This window comes from Brachypodium distachyon, chromosome 1 (assembly GCF_000005505.3).
Source record: "Brachypodium distachyon strain Bd21 chromosome 1, Brachypodium_distachyon_v3.0, whole genome shotgun sequence".
Taxonomy (NCBI): Eukaryota; Viridiplantae; Streptophyta; class Magnoliopsida; order Poales; family Poaceae; genus Brachypodium; species Brachypodium distachyon.
The window spans coordinates 40,189,607-40,211,138 of NC_016131.3; the positions used below are offsets into that span (position 1 = coordinate 40,189,607).

The 21,532-nt window shown below is 44.5% G+C and overlaps 2 protein-coding genes and 1 pseudogene across 3 annotated transcripts; 2 read left to right on the forward strand and 1 right to left on the reverse strand.

The window, feature by feature from the left end:
• Window positions 1–1,726: 1,726 nt before the first annotated feature.
• LOC112270154 lies at window positions 1,727–7,003 on the forward strand (annotated as a pseudogene).
• Window positions 7,004–10,444: 3,441 nt separating this feature from the next.
• LOC100840402 (fimbrin-4) lies at window positions 10,445–15,348 on the forward strand. 2 transcript variants are annotated; one of them, XM_010229426.3, is made up of 14 exons: window positions 10,445–10,727; window positions 10,828–10,998; window positions 11,090–11,334; window positions 11,479–11,650; window positions 12,117–12,173; window positions 12,257–12,325; window positions 12,420–12,536; window positions 13,020–13,231; window positions 13,362–13,520; window positions 13,587–13,786; window positions 14,069–14,235; window positions 14,321–14,417; window positions 14,593–14,684; window positions 14,758–15,348. In XM_010229426.3, the coding sequence occupies exons 1-14, from the start codon at window positions 10,641–10,643 to the stop codon at window positions 14,995–14,997; spliced, it is 2,085 nt and encodes a 694-aa protein (XP_010227728.1). In that variant the 5' UTR covers window positions 10,445–10,640; the 3' UTR covers window positions 14,998–15,348. The 2 variants fall into 2 exon arrangements, with proteins under 2 accessions (XP_010227728.1, XP_003563907.1); XM_003563859.4 differs by having other exon boundaries at window positions 10,446–10,727; window positions 12,117–12,155.
• A 4,337-nt stretch (window positions 15,349–19,685) lies between these two features.
• Window positions 19,686–20,642, reverse strand: LOC100840377 (L10-interacting MYB domain-containing protein). Its single transcript, XM_003560729.3, has 2 exons — window positions 20,334–20,642; window positions 19,686–20,246 (listed from the first exon to the last, which is right to left on the reverse strand). Exons 1-2 carry the CDS (start codon window positions 20,640–20,642, stop codon window positions 19,686–19,688), a joined length of 870 nt encoding a protein of 289 aa, XP_003560777.1.
• Window positions 20,643–21,532: the final 890 nt, after the last annotated feature.

Consider the following 21,532-nt stretch of genomic DNA (forward strand, 5'->3'; position numbering starts at 1 on the left):
CATGTACTTATATCAGATTATCTAATTGTCTGATACACACAATTATTTGGCAATATTATATTTTCCGTCGTACATGATTTATCCGTCCAAAAACATATCTTTTTATATCTCCATATTATTTTTAGCACGCCAGCAAAATCGGTGTCAACCGATGCCCCTCGAGGTCTGGATTCAAAAATATGTTTTGTTTCGGGGAAATAGAGCTCTAAACTTGTATATCTATGTATTTTTTAATTAATTGTCTGTAGAGAGTATATTTGCAACATCTCAATTCTACATATCAAGTTATGTAGCGCATCAATCCTTAGCTAATTTTTGTAGTGGAAATTCCATGTATGATCACGTATGGTACCAAGTATTTATTGCTATAAATGTGAGCCTGTGGCAACCCTAATGATCTACTAATAATCACAAATGATAACATGACGCATTTACTTTAACTTAACTATATATGTAGAGTTTTAGATCTCGCAATTGAAGTCTAATTAAGTTAGGTGTGGACCGCCATACAATTGTGGAGGCACACATATATACCACATAACACTTTTTAGTGGAAATTCTTAGCTAATTTTTTTTTTTCATATTTCATTAAAAAATAAATCAAATTTTCGATCCTATGTTTCATACCTTTACCAGTATATCTTTTTATTATGCATAAATGGTACAAACTGAAAGGTCGCTTCTGCCTCACCAGATGCCCCTCTCACAATTGGCTCAATGACAATTATTTGAGCCAAACACTAGTTTGGAAAACAACCCAATAATAAGGGAACACCAAATTCTGCAAGGGACCATTGATTATTGTGATCGCGGGTGGAAGTCGACACCATCCTTCGTCGAATGTTGTTATTATCCCCCTACCTCTCTTCCGAGGCTGGAAAAAGCCAAAACTCTCGGAACTCACATTTTGTCTAAGAGTTTAGGTTGGGAACACCACAGGGTCGAATACCCGTTGCATCCTTCTGGTTATAATGAATGGGGAGCTCAGGCCCTTAAGAAATATTCTATCCTTACAATAGGGAATAAGGAGAATGCAAACTATGTATGCACGGAGCTATTTACTTCTCTTTAGCAACTACTCGATCTCTGCCCCACTATTAAGATCTTTGTTAGAGAAGTGTGATCCTCACACCAACACATCTCTATTTTCTTGTGGTGAACGTACTATAACATTGCTCAATATGCACCAAATGACAGGGCTCCCTTTGGATGGAGACCCTTACCAAGAATATCTTCCTCCCACCCATGAGCTAGATCCTTCACTGTTGTTGTATCCCAATTTCGTGTCATGGCTTTTGGCTATCTGTAATCACTTGGGTTCCACTTTCTTTATCAATACCCATGCGGATGAGTATCGTCACGTGGCTTCTTCATTTTGTGGTTGTTGGTGGAGGGCCATGTATAAGTCCCTGGGTATTACTGATGGCGACCTGGACCACCATAGATCGCCAGATTTCCTTAACACCTACTGCTCTTGGTTCACTATATTATTCACTTCGGCTAATTAGCACACATCCCATTGGTCTTTATATAAAAAGAACTTGGTCAGTCCATTAGGTAATAATATACATCCAACATGTGCTAAAGAAATTTGGCGACCTATAGTGATCCAGGCTGCCATCACTAATACCCATGGACGTATACATGACCGTCCACCAACAACCACAAAACGACAAAGCCACACGGCCATAAATGCCATGGTTTCATCCGTTGGGGTATTGATAAAATGGCAGGGCAGACGGCTGCCGCGGCAGGGCAGAAGGTTGCCGCGGCAGGACAAGGGGCTCCGGCTGGCTTGATGGTTGCTGTGGCAGGGAGAGGTACTGCTGTTGCCGCGTCCAGACAGGCTGTTGTGGGGGCTGGTGTTTCTCAGGGTTCTGCCGTGGGTGCTGTGGCGGCAGGATGGCTTTCTGCCGCGGCAGGACAGGGGGTGAGTGCTGGGAGTAACGATGTTGCGGTTGCTAATCCTTTGGCTAAGGTTCGGTGTTTTCGTTGTGAGCAGAAGGGACACTACTGGTCGATGTGCACTGCTGTCCTTTGTGATTTTTGTGAGAAGGCGGATCATGTCTCAGCTGAGTGCGAGCTTCCTCGTTTGCCTAAACTTGCCGTGCGATCCTGTGGTACTGTGGCGGATGATTTGTTTTACTTTGAACTTCCTGAGGAGGCGGTGGTGGTTCCTAAGGCTGATAGCAATAGAAAGGGGCTGATTCAGGTTGAGGGTGGTTCGATGTCACAGGAACGGGTTGTGGCGGAGATGCAAAGGCTCATTCCGGTGTCTAACTTTCAGTGGGAGGTCACGGCTCAGGGGATCTCTGATTTTGTGGTTTTGTTTCCTACACGTGGTGAGTTGCAGAGGCTTGTCAGGGTTGGTGTGATCCAGGTTCCAAATTCGGAGTTGAGGTTCAGGGTGGATGAATGGACTTCATCTTCGACTGCAGCTTTTGAGTTTCATGATACGTGGGTTCATGTTGGTAATATTCCACGTGATCTTTTTAATTACAGGGCCATTTGGAGGCTAGGTACTTTGTTGGGTACTACACTTGATGTGGATATGCCTTTCTCTCGTCGCCATGGTGTGGCACGGGTTCGGGTCAGTGTTACTAATATTTCTGCTATTCCGTCGGGTACGGATCTTCGTCATGAGGGTCGTGGCTATAGACTCTCCTTTCTGGTGGAACCTTCAGAGGATGAGGCTATAAATGATGATGATGATGGTGATGATGGTAACAGGGATAGGCGTGATCCGGATAATAATGATGATATGGATGATGAGGTGTTAGATGTTATGAAAGATCTTGATAATAAAAAGCGGGAGGAGGAGAGGAGATCTGGTAAGCGTTCCAAGCCATCTCAGGAGTTGCCGGTTGGGAATTTGGGAGGTTTGTCGTCTGCTCCACCGGTTATGCGTGGTTTGATTTTTCGGACGGGTTGTGCTACTGGTGTGGGCTTTCTTTCTCCGTTCAAGATGTTCCCGGAGCCCATTGTGTCGGAGGTGCTGGTGCCATCTTCTTCGGAGTTGGAGGTGCAGGTGGCACCTCCGTCGTCGGGGCTTGGGATGACCGAGGTGGTACAGGAGGCACCACCTTCGGCCGTTCTGTCCTGCTGCTCGCCGGCAGCTAGAGGCACCACCGGTGGCTGCTACGGCGTCGGCGGTCGTGGTGGTGCAGGAGGCACCGCCGGCTGCGGCTGTGTTGGCTGTCGCGCTGGCTTCTTTGCCGGCTGCCGCGGTAGTGCAGGAGGCACTGCCGGCAGCATTGGTGGTGCAGGAGGCACCACCGGATGCTGTTTCTTTGCCGGTTGTCGGGGTGGTGCAGGAGGCACCACCCATTGTGGCTCTCTGTCCGCCGGCAGAGCAGGTGGTGCATGAGGTGCCACCGCCCGCTGCAGCGTGCCCGTTGGCGGCGGCGGAGGTGCAGGCGGCGCCTCTGCTTGCTGCCTCCGATTTTGGTGTTATTGATGTGCAGGTGCGGGTGGCCGAGGGAGAGGTCGTGGGTCCGCGAGCCGAGTCGCCGGTTCGTCGGTCGCCATCTCCGTCGTCCGTGCTGCCGCGGTCTGTGTCGCCTCCCTCACCGTCGGAGTTGAGCTTGAAGCTGGACTCGCCGGTGGAGTTTCCCCCAATACTGTCCTCGGTTGCAGGCCGTTGTGATGGGGGGGGGGGCGATGACGAGGTGTTGGCTGCACCTCAGAGGGGTGCGGCTCCCGATGTTGGAGCGCGAGGGAGGCGTCGCGAGTACCCGCCGCCTTCACGTTTCAACGCGCGTCTAGCGGCCCAAGCTGACTCCGATGAGGCGATGATCAACAAGGCAACGCGACTTGCTAAAATCCGGAATCATGAAGCTGAAACAGGTATGAATGTGGAGCTTGAAAATTCTACTCTTTCTATTTCTGATGATGATATTGCTTCAAACATGTCTAGTTCAGGGGTTTCTTTAGGTATGGGTGCTAAAGAAATTTCTAGGACTATTCATTTGATTAAAAATAATGAAATTGACCGGTTAGTGGCTAATTTACATGTTCTGTGTGCCAAGAAAATTGAGAGGTTTCCAGATACTTCTAGTTGTCTTTTGTTAGATTCGGCAGAACAGTTATGTCGTGACTTGTCTGATGAGGAGGAAGAGGTCATGTGTGAGTCTCTTCCTTCTCGCTCTCGAGGGGTTGTTGTTGGAAAAAAGCAGACCAAGGTGGGGGCGTCCACGTGGTCGTGCTATAAAAATTAAAAAACAAGTTGTTACCTCATGAAAGGAATGTTCTGGAATAGTAGAGGTCTTCGTGACTTGGCTAAGCACGGTTTTTTGGCGGGTGTTGTTTGAGAGCATAATCTTGATTTTATCGTCCTCATGGAAACGGGACGATCATACTTCTCAACTGGCTTTCTTAATCATATCACGGGTGGATTAGATTTTATTTGGCACTGTCTCCCACCGAAGGGTCGTTTAGGAGGTATGTTGTTGGGGTTAAATGCGAATTCACTGGAGGTGCTGTCTGTCGATGCGGGCGACTTTTGTGTTAAGTTTAGCCTCAAATTGAAGTCTGACGGTTTTAGATGGGTGTTGGTAGCGGTTTATGGGGCTGCTCAACCTCAGTTTAAATCTGATTTTTTGACTGAGTTGGTCCAGTTCTGCTCGTCTGAAACTCTTCCTTTGTTGGTGGGCGGTGATTTTAATATTATCCGTAGACAGGAAGAGAAGTGTTTTGATGCCTTTCAGGAACGTTGGCCCTTTCTTTTCAATGCGATCATTGAGAGTTTGAACCTTCGTGAGATTGAACTTTCGGGTAGGCAGTTTACTTGGGCTAATAATCTCCCCATCCCGACTTACGAAAAATTGGATCAGGTTTTAATGAGTACGGAATGGGAGGCTAAATTTCCGCTTGTCTCGGTGCATGCTTTGCATCGGTCTCTTTCTAATCATTGTCCCTTGTTGTTAGATTCTGGGGATGCTGCTCATCTTGGTAATCAGGCTTGTTTTAGTTTTGAATTATCTTGGTTGTCGAAAGAAGGCTTTTCGAGACTATTGCAGCTGAGTGGAGGAAGGTTTCTCGGGGTCGGTTCGCTATTGAACGTTGGCAAAATCATATTAGACATATTAGACAATTTTTAAGGGGTTGGGCTAAAAATCTTAGCAGTGTTTTCAAGCTTGAGAGGGATCGCCTTCTGCGATTGGTAGAGGAATTAGATGTGCGGGCTGAGCTTGGTCCCTTGTCCTGTGATGATTGGGCGGCTAAGCGCCTCGCTGATGATCAGTTAGCGGCTTTGTATCGTGATGATGAGTCTAAATGGTCACAGAGGGCGAAAGTTAATAGTATCCGTAATGGTGATAATAATACGCGTTGCTTTCATTTGGTTGCTAATGGGAAGCATCGTAAGAAGCAAATTTTTCAGCTTGAGCAGCCAGAAGGTACGATTGTTGGTGATGAACAATTGAGACTGTATATCACCAATTATTACAAGCATTTGTTTGGTCCATCAGAGGCTAGTGCAGTTTCTATGGATGAATCAATGTTCGCTGACCTTGAGTGTGTTAGTCCGGAGGAGAATACCATTCTTACTGCGCCGTTTTCGGAGGAGGAAGTGCGTGAGGCGGTCTTTCAGATGAAGCCCAATAAGGCTTCGGGTCCTGATGGTTTCCCGGCTGAGTTTTATCAAAAGTTTTGGGCGGTGATTAAGGATGATTTGATGGCTCTTTTTGCTGACTTTCATGCTGGATCTCTCCCAATTTTTCGTTTAAATTTTGGGACAATCACTTTGTTGCCTAAGAAAGAGGATGCTTCTCAGATTCAGCAATATAGGCCTATCTATCTGTTGAATGTTTGCTATAAAATTTTCACGAAAGTTTGTACTAACTGAATTAATGTTGTGGCTAGTTCGATTATTAAACCTATGCATTCTGCCTTCATGTCTGAGCGGCACATTTTGGAGGGTGTGGTCGTGTTACATGAAACGGTTCATGAGTTGCATACCAGAAAATTAGATGGGCTGATTTTAAAAATTGATTTTGAAAAGGCTTACGATAAGGTTTGGTCCTTTCTTCAACAAGCTCTTAGGATGAAAGGTTTTGATGAGCAGTGGTGTGCTTGGATTGATGATTTTGTGAAGGGAGGGAGTGTGGGTGTCAAAGTGAATGACAAGATTGGGCATTATTTTCAGACTATGAAGGGCGTTAGGCAGGGGGATCCGTTGTCTCCAGTGCTTTTTAACATTGTGGCGGATATGTTGGCAGTGCTGGTAGAGAGGGCTAAGGGTATTGGTCGTTTAAATTTGGTTATTCCGCATCTTGTACATGGAGGTGTGTCGATACTCCAGTACGCTGATGATACAGTGATCTTTCTTGAGCATGATCTCCAACAAGCTAAATTTTTAAAGTTGCTCTTATGCGTTTTTGAGCAGCTGTCGGGGCTTAAGATTAATTTTCATAAAAGCGAATTATTTTGTTTTGGCCAAGCGAAGGAGTGTGAGGACCAGTATACTCAATTATTTGGGTGCGGGGTGGGTTCGTTTCCTTTTCGTTATCTAGGAATTCCGATCCATTACCGTAAGTTGATGAATAAAGAATGGAAAGGTGTCGAGGATCGTTCTGAGAAGAAGCTAAGATGTTGGAAAGGAAGGCTTTTGTCTAGTGGTGGCCGTCTTACGCTTATTAATTCGGTCTTAACTAGTTTGCCTATGTTCATGATGTCCTTCTTTGAAATTCCAAAAAGGGTCGTTAAAAGATTGGATTTCTATCGTTCGAGATTCTTTTGGCAATGCGATGAACAAAAAAGAAAATACAGATTGGCTAAGTGGGATAACCTATGCCGGCCTCGTGATCAAGGAGGTTTGGGGATTGAGAATTTCGAGATTAAAAATATTTGTTTGCTAAGTAAGTGGCTATATAAGATTCTTTCGGGTGAGGGGTTGTGGGTGGAGTTATTGCGGAATAAATATCTCTACGCAAGCTCTTTGTCCCAAGTTCGAATGAGGGCTTATGGTTCACCTTTTTGGAAAGGATTGCCGCGGATTCGTTAGTTTTTCTTTCCTCATATTTCTTTTTCGGTTAATCATGGAGCTGATGTTTGTTTTTGGGAAGATACATGGTTTGGTGACTCTCCTCTTAGACGTCAGTTTCCATCTCTTTATAGGATTGCTCTTAACCATAAGGCTTCGGTTGCTGAAGTGTTGGGGGCGGATCCTCCTAATATTGCATTTCGTAGAGCAATTGTTGGGGATCGTTTGGTGGATTGGTTGGAGTTGTGTCATAAACTCGAGTCTGTAAATCTTGTGAATCAAGCGGATTCTTTTACCTGCAGACTGAATTCTTCTGGGTCATATCCGGTGAAGTCGTTGTACAACTCGCTTATTGATATTTGGAAACCTAAAGTTCCTCTTAAAATAAATTTTTTTGCTTGGTACTTATGTCGGGGGGTGGTGCTCACTAAGGATAATTTGGCCAAAAGGAATTGGGGTGGTAGCAAGAAGTGTGTTTTCTGTGATCAAGATGAGACCATTCAACATCTTTTTTTCCAGTGTCCAATGGCGTGTTTGGTGTGGTGAACCGTCTTTGTGACATTTAATTTACCACCGCCATCTTGTGTTACTAATATGTTTGGGCGGTGGCTTAGGGGTGTTGAGAATTTTTTTGCCTCGCTCATCCTTGTAGGGACGTGTGCGATAGTTTGGTCTATATGGAATTGCAGAAATGATTTGGTTTTTCATAACAAGAGAGTGGCTAACTTCTTGCAGGTCGTTCTTCGGGCGTCCCTTTGGCTCCGTATGTGGTCCCTACTGCTTCGGACGGAGGCTCAGGAATGTATGGATTTTGGGTGCAACCGTTTGGAGACGGTCGCACGGGAGTTATTCAGCCGGTTTGGATGGCGCACAGGTTTTAGGCTGGAAGGATTTTGATGTTTTCCTTTCACTCTATGTAATTTTTCTTTGATAACCGGCTACTTGTTCTTTGGATGATTTTGGATGATGGATGATTTTAATAATATATGGCTGTGTGCATCGATCGATGCAGAGGCAAAAAAAAAAGTGATTATGGAAATGGTCACACAAAACTTGTAAACCCGCCTCTCACCAGATTTGGAAAGGTCGTTCCCAAGACCCAGGAGTGGTGATAAGAAATTTGGATACAACAAAAGTGAAGGATCTAGCTCATGGGTGAGAGAAACATATTCTTCATCAGGGTCTCTCCATCCAAAGGGAGCCCTGCCATTTGGTGCATATTGAGCAGTGTATGTTCACCACAATAAAATTGAAATGTTTTGGTGTGAGGATCCCATTTCTATAATAAAGACCTTGATAGTGGGCAGAGATGGAGTAGTTGCCAAAAGAGCAGTAAATAGCTCCACATATACTGCATTATCCTCATTCCCTTTTAAGAGGATATAATATTTGCGAAGGACCTCAGCTCCCCATTCATTATACAGGAAGGCCAAGGTGGCGAGGGATGCCACGCCGGCCACGGAGTGCCTGTACTCATGCATCGATCGCCGCCGCCGCACAAGCCATAAAGAGGGAGGAGCTCGCTGCCAAGAGAGAAGAGGTCACGGCCTCAACGTGGGCGACGATGATCAAGAAGCAAGACTTGAAGCTTGAGATCCTCAAGACGAACGTCGCGGCAGCGAACAGGCAGGAGGACTTGGCGCTTTTGATTTGTGACACAAATGACATGAACGGGCTCTTTAGGCTTCAAGACAGGCTCCACAGGCCCCACAGACCAACACATGTCTTTCCAGCGCACTTTGTCCTCACTCATGCGCTCCCGGGAGAAACTCCCCGGTCGGTCACCCATCCTCAAATTGATCTCAGCCAAGCACGCTTAACTTTGAGGTTCTTTTCGGCTGGTCTTCCGGAAAAAAAGGTATACCTTGTTTATATGAGTATTCTATCGGAGCACGGGTCTCCGGCACCGGAGATGTTGGGCACCCCCTTGTTGTTCGGTGAGGGGCGAGGCGAGCGCTCCGGTGATCGCCGAAGTGACATAAGACACGAAGTGTAGACACTTGGATTTACCCAGGTTCGGGCCACCCGGAGGTGTAACACCCTACGTCCTGCTATTTGTTGTATTCACGAATATGTGTGTTCTTACAGATTCTCTCGGGGGGTTCCCGGGTGAGCTACTTGTTCTTCTAAGGGATTCTGCTACGAATGGGTGCAAGACTACTCGCTACTGACCAAGGTTCGAACCTTTTTACCAATGTCATTGGTCCTCCTTTTATAAACAAGGGGATACCAGGGTTCGAACCTTTTTACCAATGTCATTGGTCCTCCTTTTATAAACAAGGGGATACCATAGGTGCCGATGCATGCAGCGTGACACGTTACCCACACGCGTGTCATTGCCACAAAACTTACCCCACTGTAGATCCACGCTAGGCTTCATGCAGCGCCCAGGCCACTGTGCATTGCAAACAAAACAGTTCTTAGGATAGCAGCTCTAGACGTGTTGCGCAAGACTAGCCCTGCCGATGTGACTCCTGTCGGTGCATTAAATGCACTGCGCCCGCTGTCTGGTCTTGTCTCCACTGCTCCGTCAGCCCCACATGCAACCCCTGAAGCTCCAGTACCCGGAAGGTGCCCCGGTACCGCTGCCCGGCAAGTTGCACGGGAGCGAACTGGTAGCTTCCCGGGTGCGCCCCTCCCGGGGAGCCGGCCTAGCGGGATCTCGTCCGTTGCGACCCACGCGTCCCGTACCAGTGGGGCCCCGTGCTTCCGAAAGGAACTTCGAAGTTAAGCGTGCTTGGCTGAGAGCAATTTGAGGATGAGTGACCGACCGAGAAGTTTCACCCGGGAGCGCATGAGTAAGCACAAAGTGCGCTGGATAGACATGTTGGTCTATGGGGCCAGTCTTGAAGCCTAGAGAGCTCAGGAGTGACGCTGGGGCGTTACAACGATGAGGTGAAGGCATGGTACGATGGGTAACACAAGCTCATCTTGTCCGAAATGAGAGCGCTGACGACCTCAACATCACCACCGGCGACCTCGACTGCACCGGCGAGCTCGGAAGTCCCTTCTACCCCGGCAGAGGATGATCCGGTCGAATGCATCTATTCATATGATTTTTTTTGTTCACCTAGACTTTGAATTTGTGGCGGCATGTGAAGTGGCACCAAAAACTATTTATTTGTCAGTTTGACCCCAAACAAATTGGTTGCGCGCCAACCCCACCCCACCACCCATATGGCCTTGCGCCGGACGTCGTACGGGGGGCGAGTGGAGACGCTCTGATCAAATAATGGCAAGCAACTGACTTTTCTAAAAAAAAAAGACTTGCTACTGTAGTCATAGTCATGACAATTTTCATGATAATGATGCTTTTTTGCTCCAACTTACTGTATTCCAACATTTAGGTATCTTTTCTGCTTAAAAAAAACATCTAATCCTTCGTCGTCCCCACCGCCTCTCTCCTGTCCGGCCCCACGAAATCGGGTAACACACAACACAAGCCACTTTGGCGCAAAGCCAACGAGAACATCTCCCACCAATTGGACCGTGCACAAAGGTACCATCTCATCCTCCTGTTCATTGATTACATGCCTTCCAGGCCCGGCCGGCGACCCCCCGTTCCTCATCAATTCGAGCCCGGACGATCTCCGCATTTCCTCTTTTTGATCTGATGAAGAAGTCCTGCTCCAAGAATCGGGCTTCCCGCAGGAGATAGATGTCTGGGTTCGTAGGGGTCATTATCTCTGACCCCTCTTTGCAGGGCCAGTTCACGCAGGTCGAGCTCCGATCGCTCAAGGCCAAGGTCACCCCACAAATCCACAGCTGGCATTTCCCCCCTTTCCCTTCGTAATTGCCTTCTCTTGTGCCCATTGCGTGATTCCGCGCCCAATTTGTGGCTGCAGTATGTGATTCTGAAGAGGGAGTCCGGACATGTCACCTCCAAGAACCTACCCGGTTTGATGAAGAAGCTGAGGGGGCTCAACGAGGTAGTCTCCGAGGACGAGATCGCTGCGTTCTTGTCGGAGGTTTACCCCGACGAAGACAAGGAGATTGAGTTCGAGTCATTCCTGCGGGTACACATTTAGGCAATAATCGCTCTCAAGTTCTTTCGAGTGCTAATCCGTTCCAGCTTGCTTGATTGATTTGTGTGCCGTGGGGGGACAGGAGTACCTGAACCTGCAGGCTAGGGTTACCCACAAGGAGGGCGGCAGCGGGGCCAAGCACTCGTCGTCCTTCCTCAAGTCCAGCACCACCACGCTGCTCCACAACCCCAACCAAGCAGAGAAGTCATCCTATGTTGCACACATCAACGCGTACCTTGCTGATGATCCTTTTCTGAAGAAGTATCTGCCGCTGGACCCCGCGGGCAATGATCTGTTCGACCTCGTCAGGGACGGAGTCGTACTCTGGTAATTTGCACATACGTTGTGTTGTTTTACCATCTTTGCATGGCAATGCATTAGTTTAATTACTTGTGTGAAAAATTCTAATGTGGTTTGAGGACGGTCCTGTCTAATACTTGCTTATTTGTGGTCCATGGATAATACGGTCAGTAAATTGATCAATGTAGCTGTACCTGGGACTATTGATGAGAGAGCCATCAATAAGAAAAGAATCCTTAACCCATGGGAGAGAAATGAGAACCATACACTGTGCCTCAACTCTGCCAAGGCTATTGGATGTACTGTTGTCAATCTTGGTGCTCAAGACTTGGTGGAAGGAAGGGTATGCATTCATTCCCGTACCTATTGTGCTACATTTTTATTGCAACTCTCTATCTGGTGACCTGGTTGAAGTGATATCAAATATTTTCCTTTTCAATGCTATCTGCTGATATAGATATGCAGTCACTGACATTGTTGCGTCTATCTGTTTCATGCGCGCTAGTTAATGTTCATGCACACTATGCTGATAATCGTGCTCACATATTATTTTCCTTCTCACAATTCAAACGTTTTATTGTTGATTTTTTTTTAATGTTACGGAGTATTATCTAATAAAATATCCAGGAATTCATTTGGCATGTTCTTTGTTACATAATCTTCATATACATTATACATTCTGGAATCTGGATTACCTGAATTCCGTTTATGCTTTATCTTATTGAAATAGCAATATAAGGCTCAGTGGAATGAATTAATTAAGGGTCAAATACTGACACGGTGACATGGTATATTGCTTAATTTTGCAGACTCATCTAGTTCTTGGATTGATATCTCAAATTATAAAGGTGCTACAATTTTCCCATGTACGACTTTATTTTTCATCATATACTAGAACTGTCTTATGAGTTATGACCGTGCTTAATATATATTTTTCCCATGTAACTAGATACAACTTTTGGCTGATCTAAATCTTAGGAAGACACCACAACTGGTGGAAGTGTTTGATGACAGCAGGGTATGCATAAGTTTTGTCATTGAGTAAACTTATCTATGAACACTATATATTTGTGTTGAACAGATATCATTTTGTTTTACCCATTATTGTACAGGATATAGATGAAGTGCTGAGCATGTCACCTGAAAAGTTGCTACTTCAGTGGATGAACTATCATCTAAAAAGAGCTGGTTACAAGAAAACTGTTAGCAACTTCTCTTCAGATGTCAAGGTTCACGCAACAAATGCGCTTTTTCTTGCACGTTTTTTTATAATTAGATGTTTCGCCCCTTTCATTTAACGGGGAACCACCTGAGAAAAATTTACAACTTTGATTGTTCAAATCAAGTTTTGACTAATAGTTAATCCAATAATAAGTGGGTTGTTACACAAAAAAGATACTTGTATTGCATTCAAAAATTATTTCTTATGATCGTGATTTAGTAACGATTAATAAATATTAGACCAAAATTTACGGTCAAAGCCAAACTTGGACGTGCCTAACTTTCGAAACAGAGGCCGTATTTGAAGAAAACACTGTATGCTGCAATGTCTAATATACAAATGGTGTGATCCCTTCAGTATCTCAGGGCGTATCTCATGCATTATGAATATATTTTACTGTATTGAATCGACAAAAAAGATCTTCATTTCCTGCTCTACTACTCTATTAGATGCACAACAAGCAATTTTCTGACAAGCTAGGCTCGTACAGGATGGCGAAGCCTATACCTACCTCATCAAAGCTCTTGCTCCAGAGCATTCCTCTGAAACTGCATTTGAGACGAAGGATCCTACGGAAAGGGCAAAACTGGTACTTGAACAAGCAGAGAAGTTGGACTGCAAAAGATATTTGAGCCCAAAGGATATTACCGAGGGCTCTCCAAATCTTAACCTTGCATTTGTTGCACAAATATTCCACCATAGGTGAGAATTGCTTGTCTACTATTTGAAGGAATCCTATTCTGTTGTCAGAATTCTGCAATACATTCTCATAGTTTTAATGGTTGTGGTGCCATTTTGTGTTAACCAAAATGTAATGCGCTTCTATATGCAGAAATGGCTTGACTACTGACACCAATCAGATTAACCTCACGCAGACATCATCACGAGATGATCTTATCTTATCTAGAGAAGAAAGGGCCTTCCGAATGTGGATTAACAGCCTTGGAATTGTGACATATGTAAATAATATGTTTGAAGATGTTCGAAATGGGTAAGCTTTCAACAGAGGCAGCCCGTGTTTATCTGTCACAGATGAGTGATGTAAATGCCTGTGCAGGTGGGTTCTTCTAGAAGTACTTGACAAAGTATATCCGGGATCTGTCAATTGGAAGATAGCAACAAAACCTCCAATTAAAATGCCATTTAGAAAACTGGAGAACTGCAATCAAGTCATACAAATTGGGAAGCAGCTGAAGTTTTCTTTAGTGAATTTAGCTGGAAATGATATTGTTCAGGGAAATAAGAAGTTGATTGTTGGTGAGTTTGTTTTTACAAAATATTGATAAGTGCATTGCGAACAGCAGCTTGTCATCTCTTAATTGTATATGTTGATATCCCCCTTTTACTTACGAAGAATAACCGTCAAGTGCCTTTTGTCTGTTTAAACTGTTCATTGACCATAGAGGCATTATGGTGGATATCCCAACTGTTCAATATGAAAATGGAAAATGAATGCTGTTTATGACCCAGCGTTTCTTCTTTTCTCTTCTGTGAATAGATGTACTGTTGTATTAAATCTCATCTCACATGTTATTTCAGCACTTCTTTGGCAATTGATGAGATTCAATATCCTTCAGTTGCTAAACAAACTGAGGTTCCACTCTCAAGGGTCCCAGGGAAAACAAATAACTGATGCTGACATCCTGAATTGGGCGAATAACGAAGTCAAGGCTTCAGGGAGAACTTCTCAAATGGAAAGTTTTAAGGTGATCATTACGATTGCACTCTGCCTTACATTTGCAATTTCTTGTCATGAAATCGTAGCTGCTCATACTTGTGTTTCTGGTTCAGGACAAGAACTTATCAAGTGGAATATTTTTCCTTGAACTTCTCAGTGCTGTACAGCCAAGGGTTGTGAACTGGAAGGTTGTATCCAAGGGTGTAGATGGTGAGTTCTTGGTCGATCAGTGAATTTGTTTTGTTTTTCCCTTGTTGAGTTTATGGCTTAAACCATGTCTATTTTCTTTTGGAGCATCATGAGAATCAAAACGGAAATCATGCGATGTCATCTTTCTGTTGCACTTCCTTTGTAATGACTCATACATTCTCTTTCACCACTGCAGATGATGAGAAGAAGCTAAATGCTACCTACATCATCAGTGTTGCTCGGAAGCTTGGCTGTTCTGTGTTTTTGTTGCCAGATGACATAATTGAGGTAATCGATCATCACCATGAAATACATATTTTTTTTCCTGTATCTTACAATTTTGAATTGATGCTCCCAACAGGTGAATCAGAAGATGATCCTAACACTGGCTGCTAGCATCATGTACTGGAGTCTCCAGAAACCACCACAGAGTGAAACATCTGAACAGTCTGCACCATCTAATGTGGCTTCAGATGCTGCTTCTGATATCGCCTCGGAGGATTCCACGTCGATAATGGCATCACTAGAGGGAGAAGAGGTGAATTCGTTGCCTAAAAGCATGGCAACGGATAATACTAGCACTTCAGATGCTCTATTTTGAATTCTTTGCCTGATAGTCGAGTTCCAACATAACCACAATTGACGATGCTTCAGATACAACTCTGGCAGATAACGATAATGTTGTATATGCAGAATGAAGATTTAGAGTAGTAGTTCTCCATTCATCGGGTTTTTTTTTCTGTCTTGCACATAGAATAGAGCTAAGCAAATATTTTCTCTTTTTCTTGAGTTTGTTTTGTAGTTACTGCACATAGCAATGGTCTATATAGAGTTATGATCAAAATAGGTCCATTTTCCCATTGAATTTTGATCAAAATGTATACAGAAGGTGTCCATTGACATTCTATTTTTCTTTTCAACAATTTATATGCATGAATTAGGATAGTTCGAAGATCTGCCTTTTATTCTGCCACCCAGGAGAACTGCATTTTTTATTTTTTTTGCGAGTGAGAGCTGCTTAAAGCTAACTTGTTGGTTGGTGCTAACAGGAAGTCAAAAGGTCGTAAGTATCTGAGTTGTTAATTGTCCTAAGTAAGTGCCCAGTGCGTTACGGCTCGTAGAGAGCTGCTTAAAGCTAACTTGTTGGTTGGTGCTAACATGAAGTCAAAAGGTCGTAAGTATCTGAGTTGTTAATTGTATACCAACTAAGTTTGCCATGTGAAAGATCGATTACTTCACAGAGGGGTGTGAATGTTTCACAGAGGGGTGTGAATGTGACTAGTTTTACTTCTTTCTTCAAAAATGAATCAACAGAGATTTTACTTAGCAATTTTAGAGTAGCAGCGGAATGAAGAAATATGAACAAATAAAAGAGTAACAATGAAGACAAACACAATAAGAACAAATATACTTCGACAGAAAGTATGAGATTGAGGAACGATATCACCAGAAGACGAAGATACGGGGATTTGTTTTCCGAAGTTCGGATTGTTGGCACAATCTTACGTCTCCGTTGAGGGGGCTGAGTTACACAAGACTCGCGGACACACAAGTCCATCGAATTCTCCTGAGCAAAGACCTAAGTCTCGTCCAGTTACTCGTGGTAGATCTTGAGGTGATCTCCGGACTTTCACAGACTGGTTGATAGCGAATCACAAGCTTCGATTGCTCTTCAACACTGACTCCTAGCCGTCTAGGTGATGCCAATCACCAAGAGTAACAAGCTTCAAGTGCTCGGCTAGAGAGGGGATCCTATTCTTCACGCTCAGTTCAGCTCTAATGGTTTTATCTGGTGTTCTTCAAAACAACTCATTGGGGGATCACCACCGAACCCGTTCGGGATGAGTCGTCTTATATAGTCTTGGCCACAGCCGATCTAGCCATTGTGACCCGTTGGATAAAGTGATTCCTGAGACTCTAGCTCACACTTTATCTCTTTTTCTCACAACGGTTAGATTATGTGGTCAAAACATAAAGCGACAGATTTTCAAACACATTTGAAATCAGAGTGAAGACTTCACGCGGAAGTTTCTGTGAAGCCTGAAATGCTTCATTCTTCGCTCCAACAAAAAACACTCACACAGAAAATGGTTTTCGCCTAAGCTGAACATGAAGGATAGGTTTCACCTGAACCAGCTCCACACTTCAAACCCCCCTTAATAGTACTGCGTTCCTATACTCAAGTGAAGAAAAAGCTACGGAAAGACCTATGAAGAAAGCTACACTTCACATTCTTCACCGTTCTTCACTGAGTTCTTCATACTTCACGCCAGTACCTGTACTTCAATTTTTAGGGGTCGTCGATGCTGGTTAAACCAACTCTTCTGAGGAACTAAAACCTGAAACACTCCGTGTAACTCATTAGTTCCTCAACATTGTTGTCATCATTCATCAAAACCCATACAGGGGCAAGGTTTCCTTTCACCATGCGTTGTTACCGCTCGTACAAATTATTTTATCTTCAAAACTTATACTGTTAATTATCTCTTAATTGTTGTCTTAAGGGTTTGTGGCCGATTTTGGGGTAGACCCATTAGTTCTTTGTGCGGTGGGCCAAGCGTTGTTGATGGGCTGCAGCCTGCCTAGCTTGTTGTCTTTCTTGGACCAGACAAATTAATTATATGTGCGATGGTGGCAAATATTGGTGGAATTAATCGGTAGTATAACCCTGCCTTGTTGTCGATCTTGAGTCAGGCTTTTTTTCACAGCAAAAGCCCCCTTTATTGATTATTAGTAACTAGGGTTGTTACATCATTAGGTAAAAGAGGGATTAAGCAAGGGGTTGGAGAATGAGCCCAAGACCCAACTCGAGAATCTGGCTTGTTGAGCGAGTTCATGAGCAACATTGTTGGTTTTCCGACTATAGTGGATGAACTGCACAGTACCAAACTTTCTGAGCAGATAGAAACAATCTTCAAAAATAGCGGAAGCAAGACCATAAGCACGTTCCCCTTTGTTCAGCGTCTCCACCACCACGCTATTATCACAATTAATGATGATTCTCCTGCAACCCTGGGAAGACGCCAGCTCCAGCCCTAGCTGAACGGCAGCCGCTTCAGCCGAGATTACATCTTCAACTAGGGTAATCGGTCATTGGCAGCCGCTACAAACTCCCCATTGGAATTCCTGATGACTGCTCCTACAGTTCCACTTAAATCATCACCAGAGAAGCTTGCATCCACGTTGACTAATCAACAGGTGGTTTCAACCACATCTCATTTTTCCTAACAGCTTTTGGAGAACTAGCAATACTGCAATTTCTAACCATGCCCGAGGTAGCAAAAACTGAGCGGTGGTGTGGTAGAGAGTTGTGGACGAAGGAAACCAATGGACAAATGCTCCAAATTAAGAGGTAGTAAAGATATTTAATGATTTCTTTTAGTAAAGCATCCAGTGCTATTAGGGTGCGTTTGGTTCTACTTTGCTTTTGGAGAAAACTGCTTTGCTTTTTCTGCTGTGGAAAAGCTGCTTTGCTTTTCCTGCTGTGAAAAAGCAGGAAGCGTGTTTGGTTAGGACAACTGCTTTTGCTTTTGTAATTATGTGAAGACTGCTTATATGTGAATTGATCGTAAATTTATGATCTTTGCATTGATTGTGACGATGAAGAAAAAATTAATTTTGATTATAATTATTGTTTACATAAGAAATAAAGACCTTCGTTCTATAGTATAACACAAAATATATATGGTTCACAGATAATGTATGCCATGGACATAGCTAAACTACCTCGCTCTCGCAGCAAACAAAGCATTGGCGATCCTATCACGAATGATGTTCATCGTAACCACGCCAGGTCCCTCAGGAACGACATATCCGTCCTCTCCCTCTGGACCGTCATCCCCTTGTGTCGTTCCAACCTCGGCCCCTTCAGGCATGTACTCTTCATCTGCATCACAGCTATCGAATTCCACATCGGGCAACTTGCTATCACGAATGAAATTGTGCAAGGCAATGCAAGCTAGAATGATCCTCGTTTGTGCTCAAGGCTTGAAACTTGGCATAGATTTTAATATACGCCACTTTTGCTTAAGAACCGCAAATGAACGCTCAATGACATTGCGAAGGGATGAGTGCAAGAAGTTGAATATCTCATCCCTCCCTTGAAGTACACGGCCATGACGAAGACGGAACTCCGGTAGATGGTATGTACTCCCCTTGATCGGTGCAAGGTATCTAGTTCGGTTAGGATAACCAGAATCCATGAGGTAGTACTTGTCTACAAGTAAACAACAAGTTAGCTTTAAAAAATGAAGAAAAAGAATATCATCAAGAATAAGTTTGTACCTTTGGGAGGGACGGGAAAAGAAGGAAAATTTGCCAATGCATGATTGAGGACCCTTGTATCATGTACAGATCCGGGCCAACCAGCAACCGCAAAGATAAACCTCATGTCGAAGTCACACATCGCTAGCACATTCTGAGATGTATATCCATGTCGACATGTGTAGTTCACCGTTTCATCGGTTGGGACAATAACAGGGATATGTGTTCCATCAATAGCGCCAATAGCTCCCCTGAAATGAGGCCAAAAACGTTCTTCTCTGACCTTATCATGTTCGACACTGAAAGTAGGATCTCTCGGCTTGATTTTGTGTTTCGATAACTTGCACAGACATCTCAATACTTCCTTGAACTTTGTGTGAACTCTCCACAGCGACCGTGTAAAACGGTTTTCAACTTGTGCAAATGATTGCGGGCCTCCAACAATCCATAAGAACATAGCTAATGACTCAATTGATGAGACACGGCTAGTGGACCTCAAACCATAGGACGACACCAACAGATCATGAAGTGCCATAAAAACCTCAGGGCTCATCCGAAACATCTTATAAAAATATCTAGGACGCTGAAAGCACCTCATGACCCACTGCAAACCAGTTTCAGGAGTTGATCTATACGAATCTTTCTTCAGTGTAGTTGTTACCCATCTCTCCAAGGATAGCAGCATGACGAGCAAGTTCAGCTAGGTGTGCTAGTCCATCCCGCCCCTTTTTGGCCACATCCAACATGCTTTCATCCATCTACATCGGACAAATATAACTTCACATCAATATGATGGCAAAAAATGAAAGAAATGACAAGGACAAAAATATGACAGGGACAATAACTCCTGGCAAATATGACAGGGACAATAACTCCTGACAAAAATATGACAGGGACAATAACTCATAACACAATAGAAGATAACACGGTTCAAGAAAAATATTAATGGTTCACAACACACAACTAGCAAATAGGTAGTTCATAACACAAGAGAAGATAACATGGGGCCAGCTACATGTGCCTCGACTACTTCTCATGCACCCTCTCCAGCAAATCCAATCTTCCTTCTTTTGTTTCCAGCAAGGTAAAGATCTTCCTAAATTCTGGCTTCACTATCAGAAAGGTAGCCGTATGCATCAAAGCAGTCTTCTCTTTCACTCCACATTCTTTTACCAACTTCATAACCTCGGCAATGGTAGGAATTTGGTTGACTGAAGAAGGACCTGATGATGATGAAACACTATCAGATATCTTCTTTGATGCATCTCCTATTTGTGCACAAGTGGTCTTGTACAAACGAAGGAAAGGGCTCTTCTCTTCCTTATCTTGCTCAATTTTGCGCTTCTTGGTTTCTTTTCCTTTCTTCACTGAAGGCAACTTCGGTGAATCGATGTCATCATCTTTCTCTACCTCCATAATATAATCATCTCCGGAATCATCAGAAGATAAATCCCCAGGACATGCTGCAGTAACCCCAGTGACATGTGCATTAGAAAACAAGATGTCCAAATCATGCAGCTGACTGGGACCACGTTTCCTGAACCTCACATGGTTGCACTTGATTCCTTTTTCTGGATTGTTGCATTTCTACAATTCAAGAATATGAGCAAGTTAACTAGTGCATACGGATTAGCATGGTTTGTGCAGAAAACATAAAAATACAACTATTCTTACCCGAAGATGCTCATCCCACCATTCCTTTGATGCATCAACAATATTCGTTGCATCAATCCATCCCAGACCATTAGCGGCATTTTTCAGCTCCATAAACCATGTATAGGACTGTTTCATGTTGTCCCATTTGTTCTTAAATTGTGTCTTGGCTAGTTTCTTTCCCGTTTTTGCAGCAAATTTATCCTCAAGGTTCTTCCAACCTTTGTTGTTCAAATAGGTAGTAGGCCTATTTCCAGCAAGTACCTCCTCTTTGCAAATATCAACAAAATGTTTGACATTTGCCTCATCCCAAACTGCCTTCTCACCCATACTTTAATAAAAAAGTTTGGGACAAACATTACTTCAGTGACAATGCAACAATCTATACCAGCACAATTCCATAATTGTAATAAACAGTATATTATTGTAATAATTCATAAATTATTGTAACGATCCATAATCATAGCCAGACGATTGTACTGCAGACACCGGCGTGAGGATTTGGAGGATGATGCGCAGGGGGCTTTGGAGGGGATTGGGGTGAGGATTTGGAGGGGATGAGGAGGCATACCTGAGAAGAGGAAGCGCCGGTGGGGAGCAGGGGCGGGCCGCCGTCGGTGTCTGCAGGTTGGAGGGGAACGGGGTGAGGATTTGGAGAGGAAGCGCCGGTCGGAGGCATACCTGAGGATCTGCAGCCTTTGTAATACCTGAAGCGGGGGAAGCGGGGGCAGCGGGGGCGGCTCTGCTGCGCCTCCCTGTGGTCGGGCGCCAGAGAGGAAGTGGGGGACAGGCCGGGCCGGCGTCGGGCGTCGGGGCAGGGCGGCCTGGGACGGTGGTCGGGCAAGGAAGGCCGTCGGGGCGCACTGCCGGTGGGTAAGGAGGCGGGCGGGGACAAGCGTCGAGGCGCGCCGCCGCCGGTAGGGTTCGCCGGTGGGGGAAAGGGCTGGCGGCGAGGAGCGCCGGGTAGGGTTCCAGCAGCCTTGCTCGATGCGGGAGAAGAAAGGTTGTGCCTTTTGTTTCGGTCGGGGCAGGGAAGGGTGCACGCGAATCGTTTTCACTTATCGGTGGCAAGGTGGGTAATTAACCTGAAGTTGGCAAAGTAAAGCAACCCAAAAGTATCTCTGGATCTACTTTGAGAATTGTACTACGAAAAGCAGATTGCTTTTTTGCTTTTTGCTGTGGAAAAGAACCCTTTGGTTAGCTTTTTTTGCTTTTTGAAA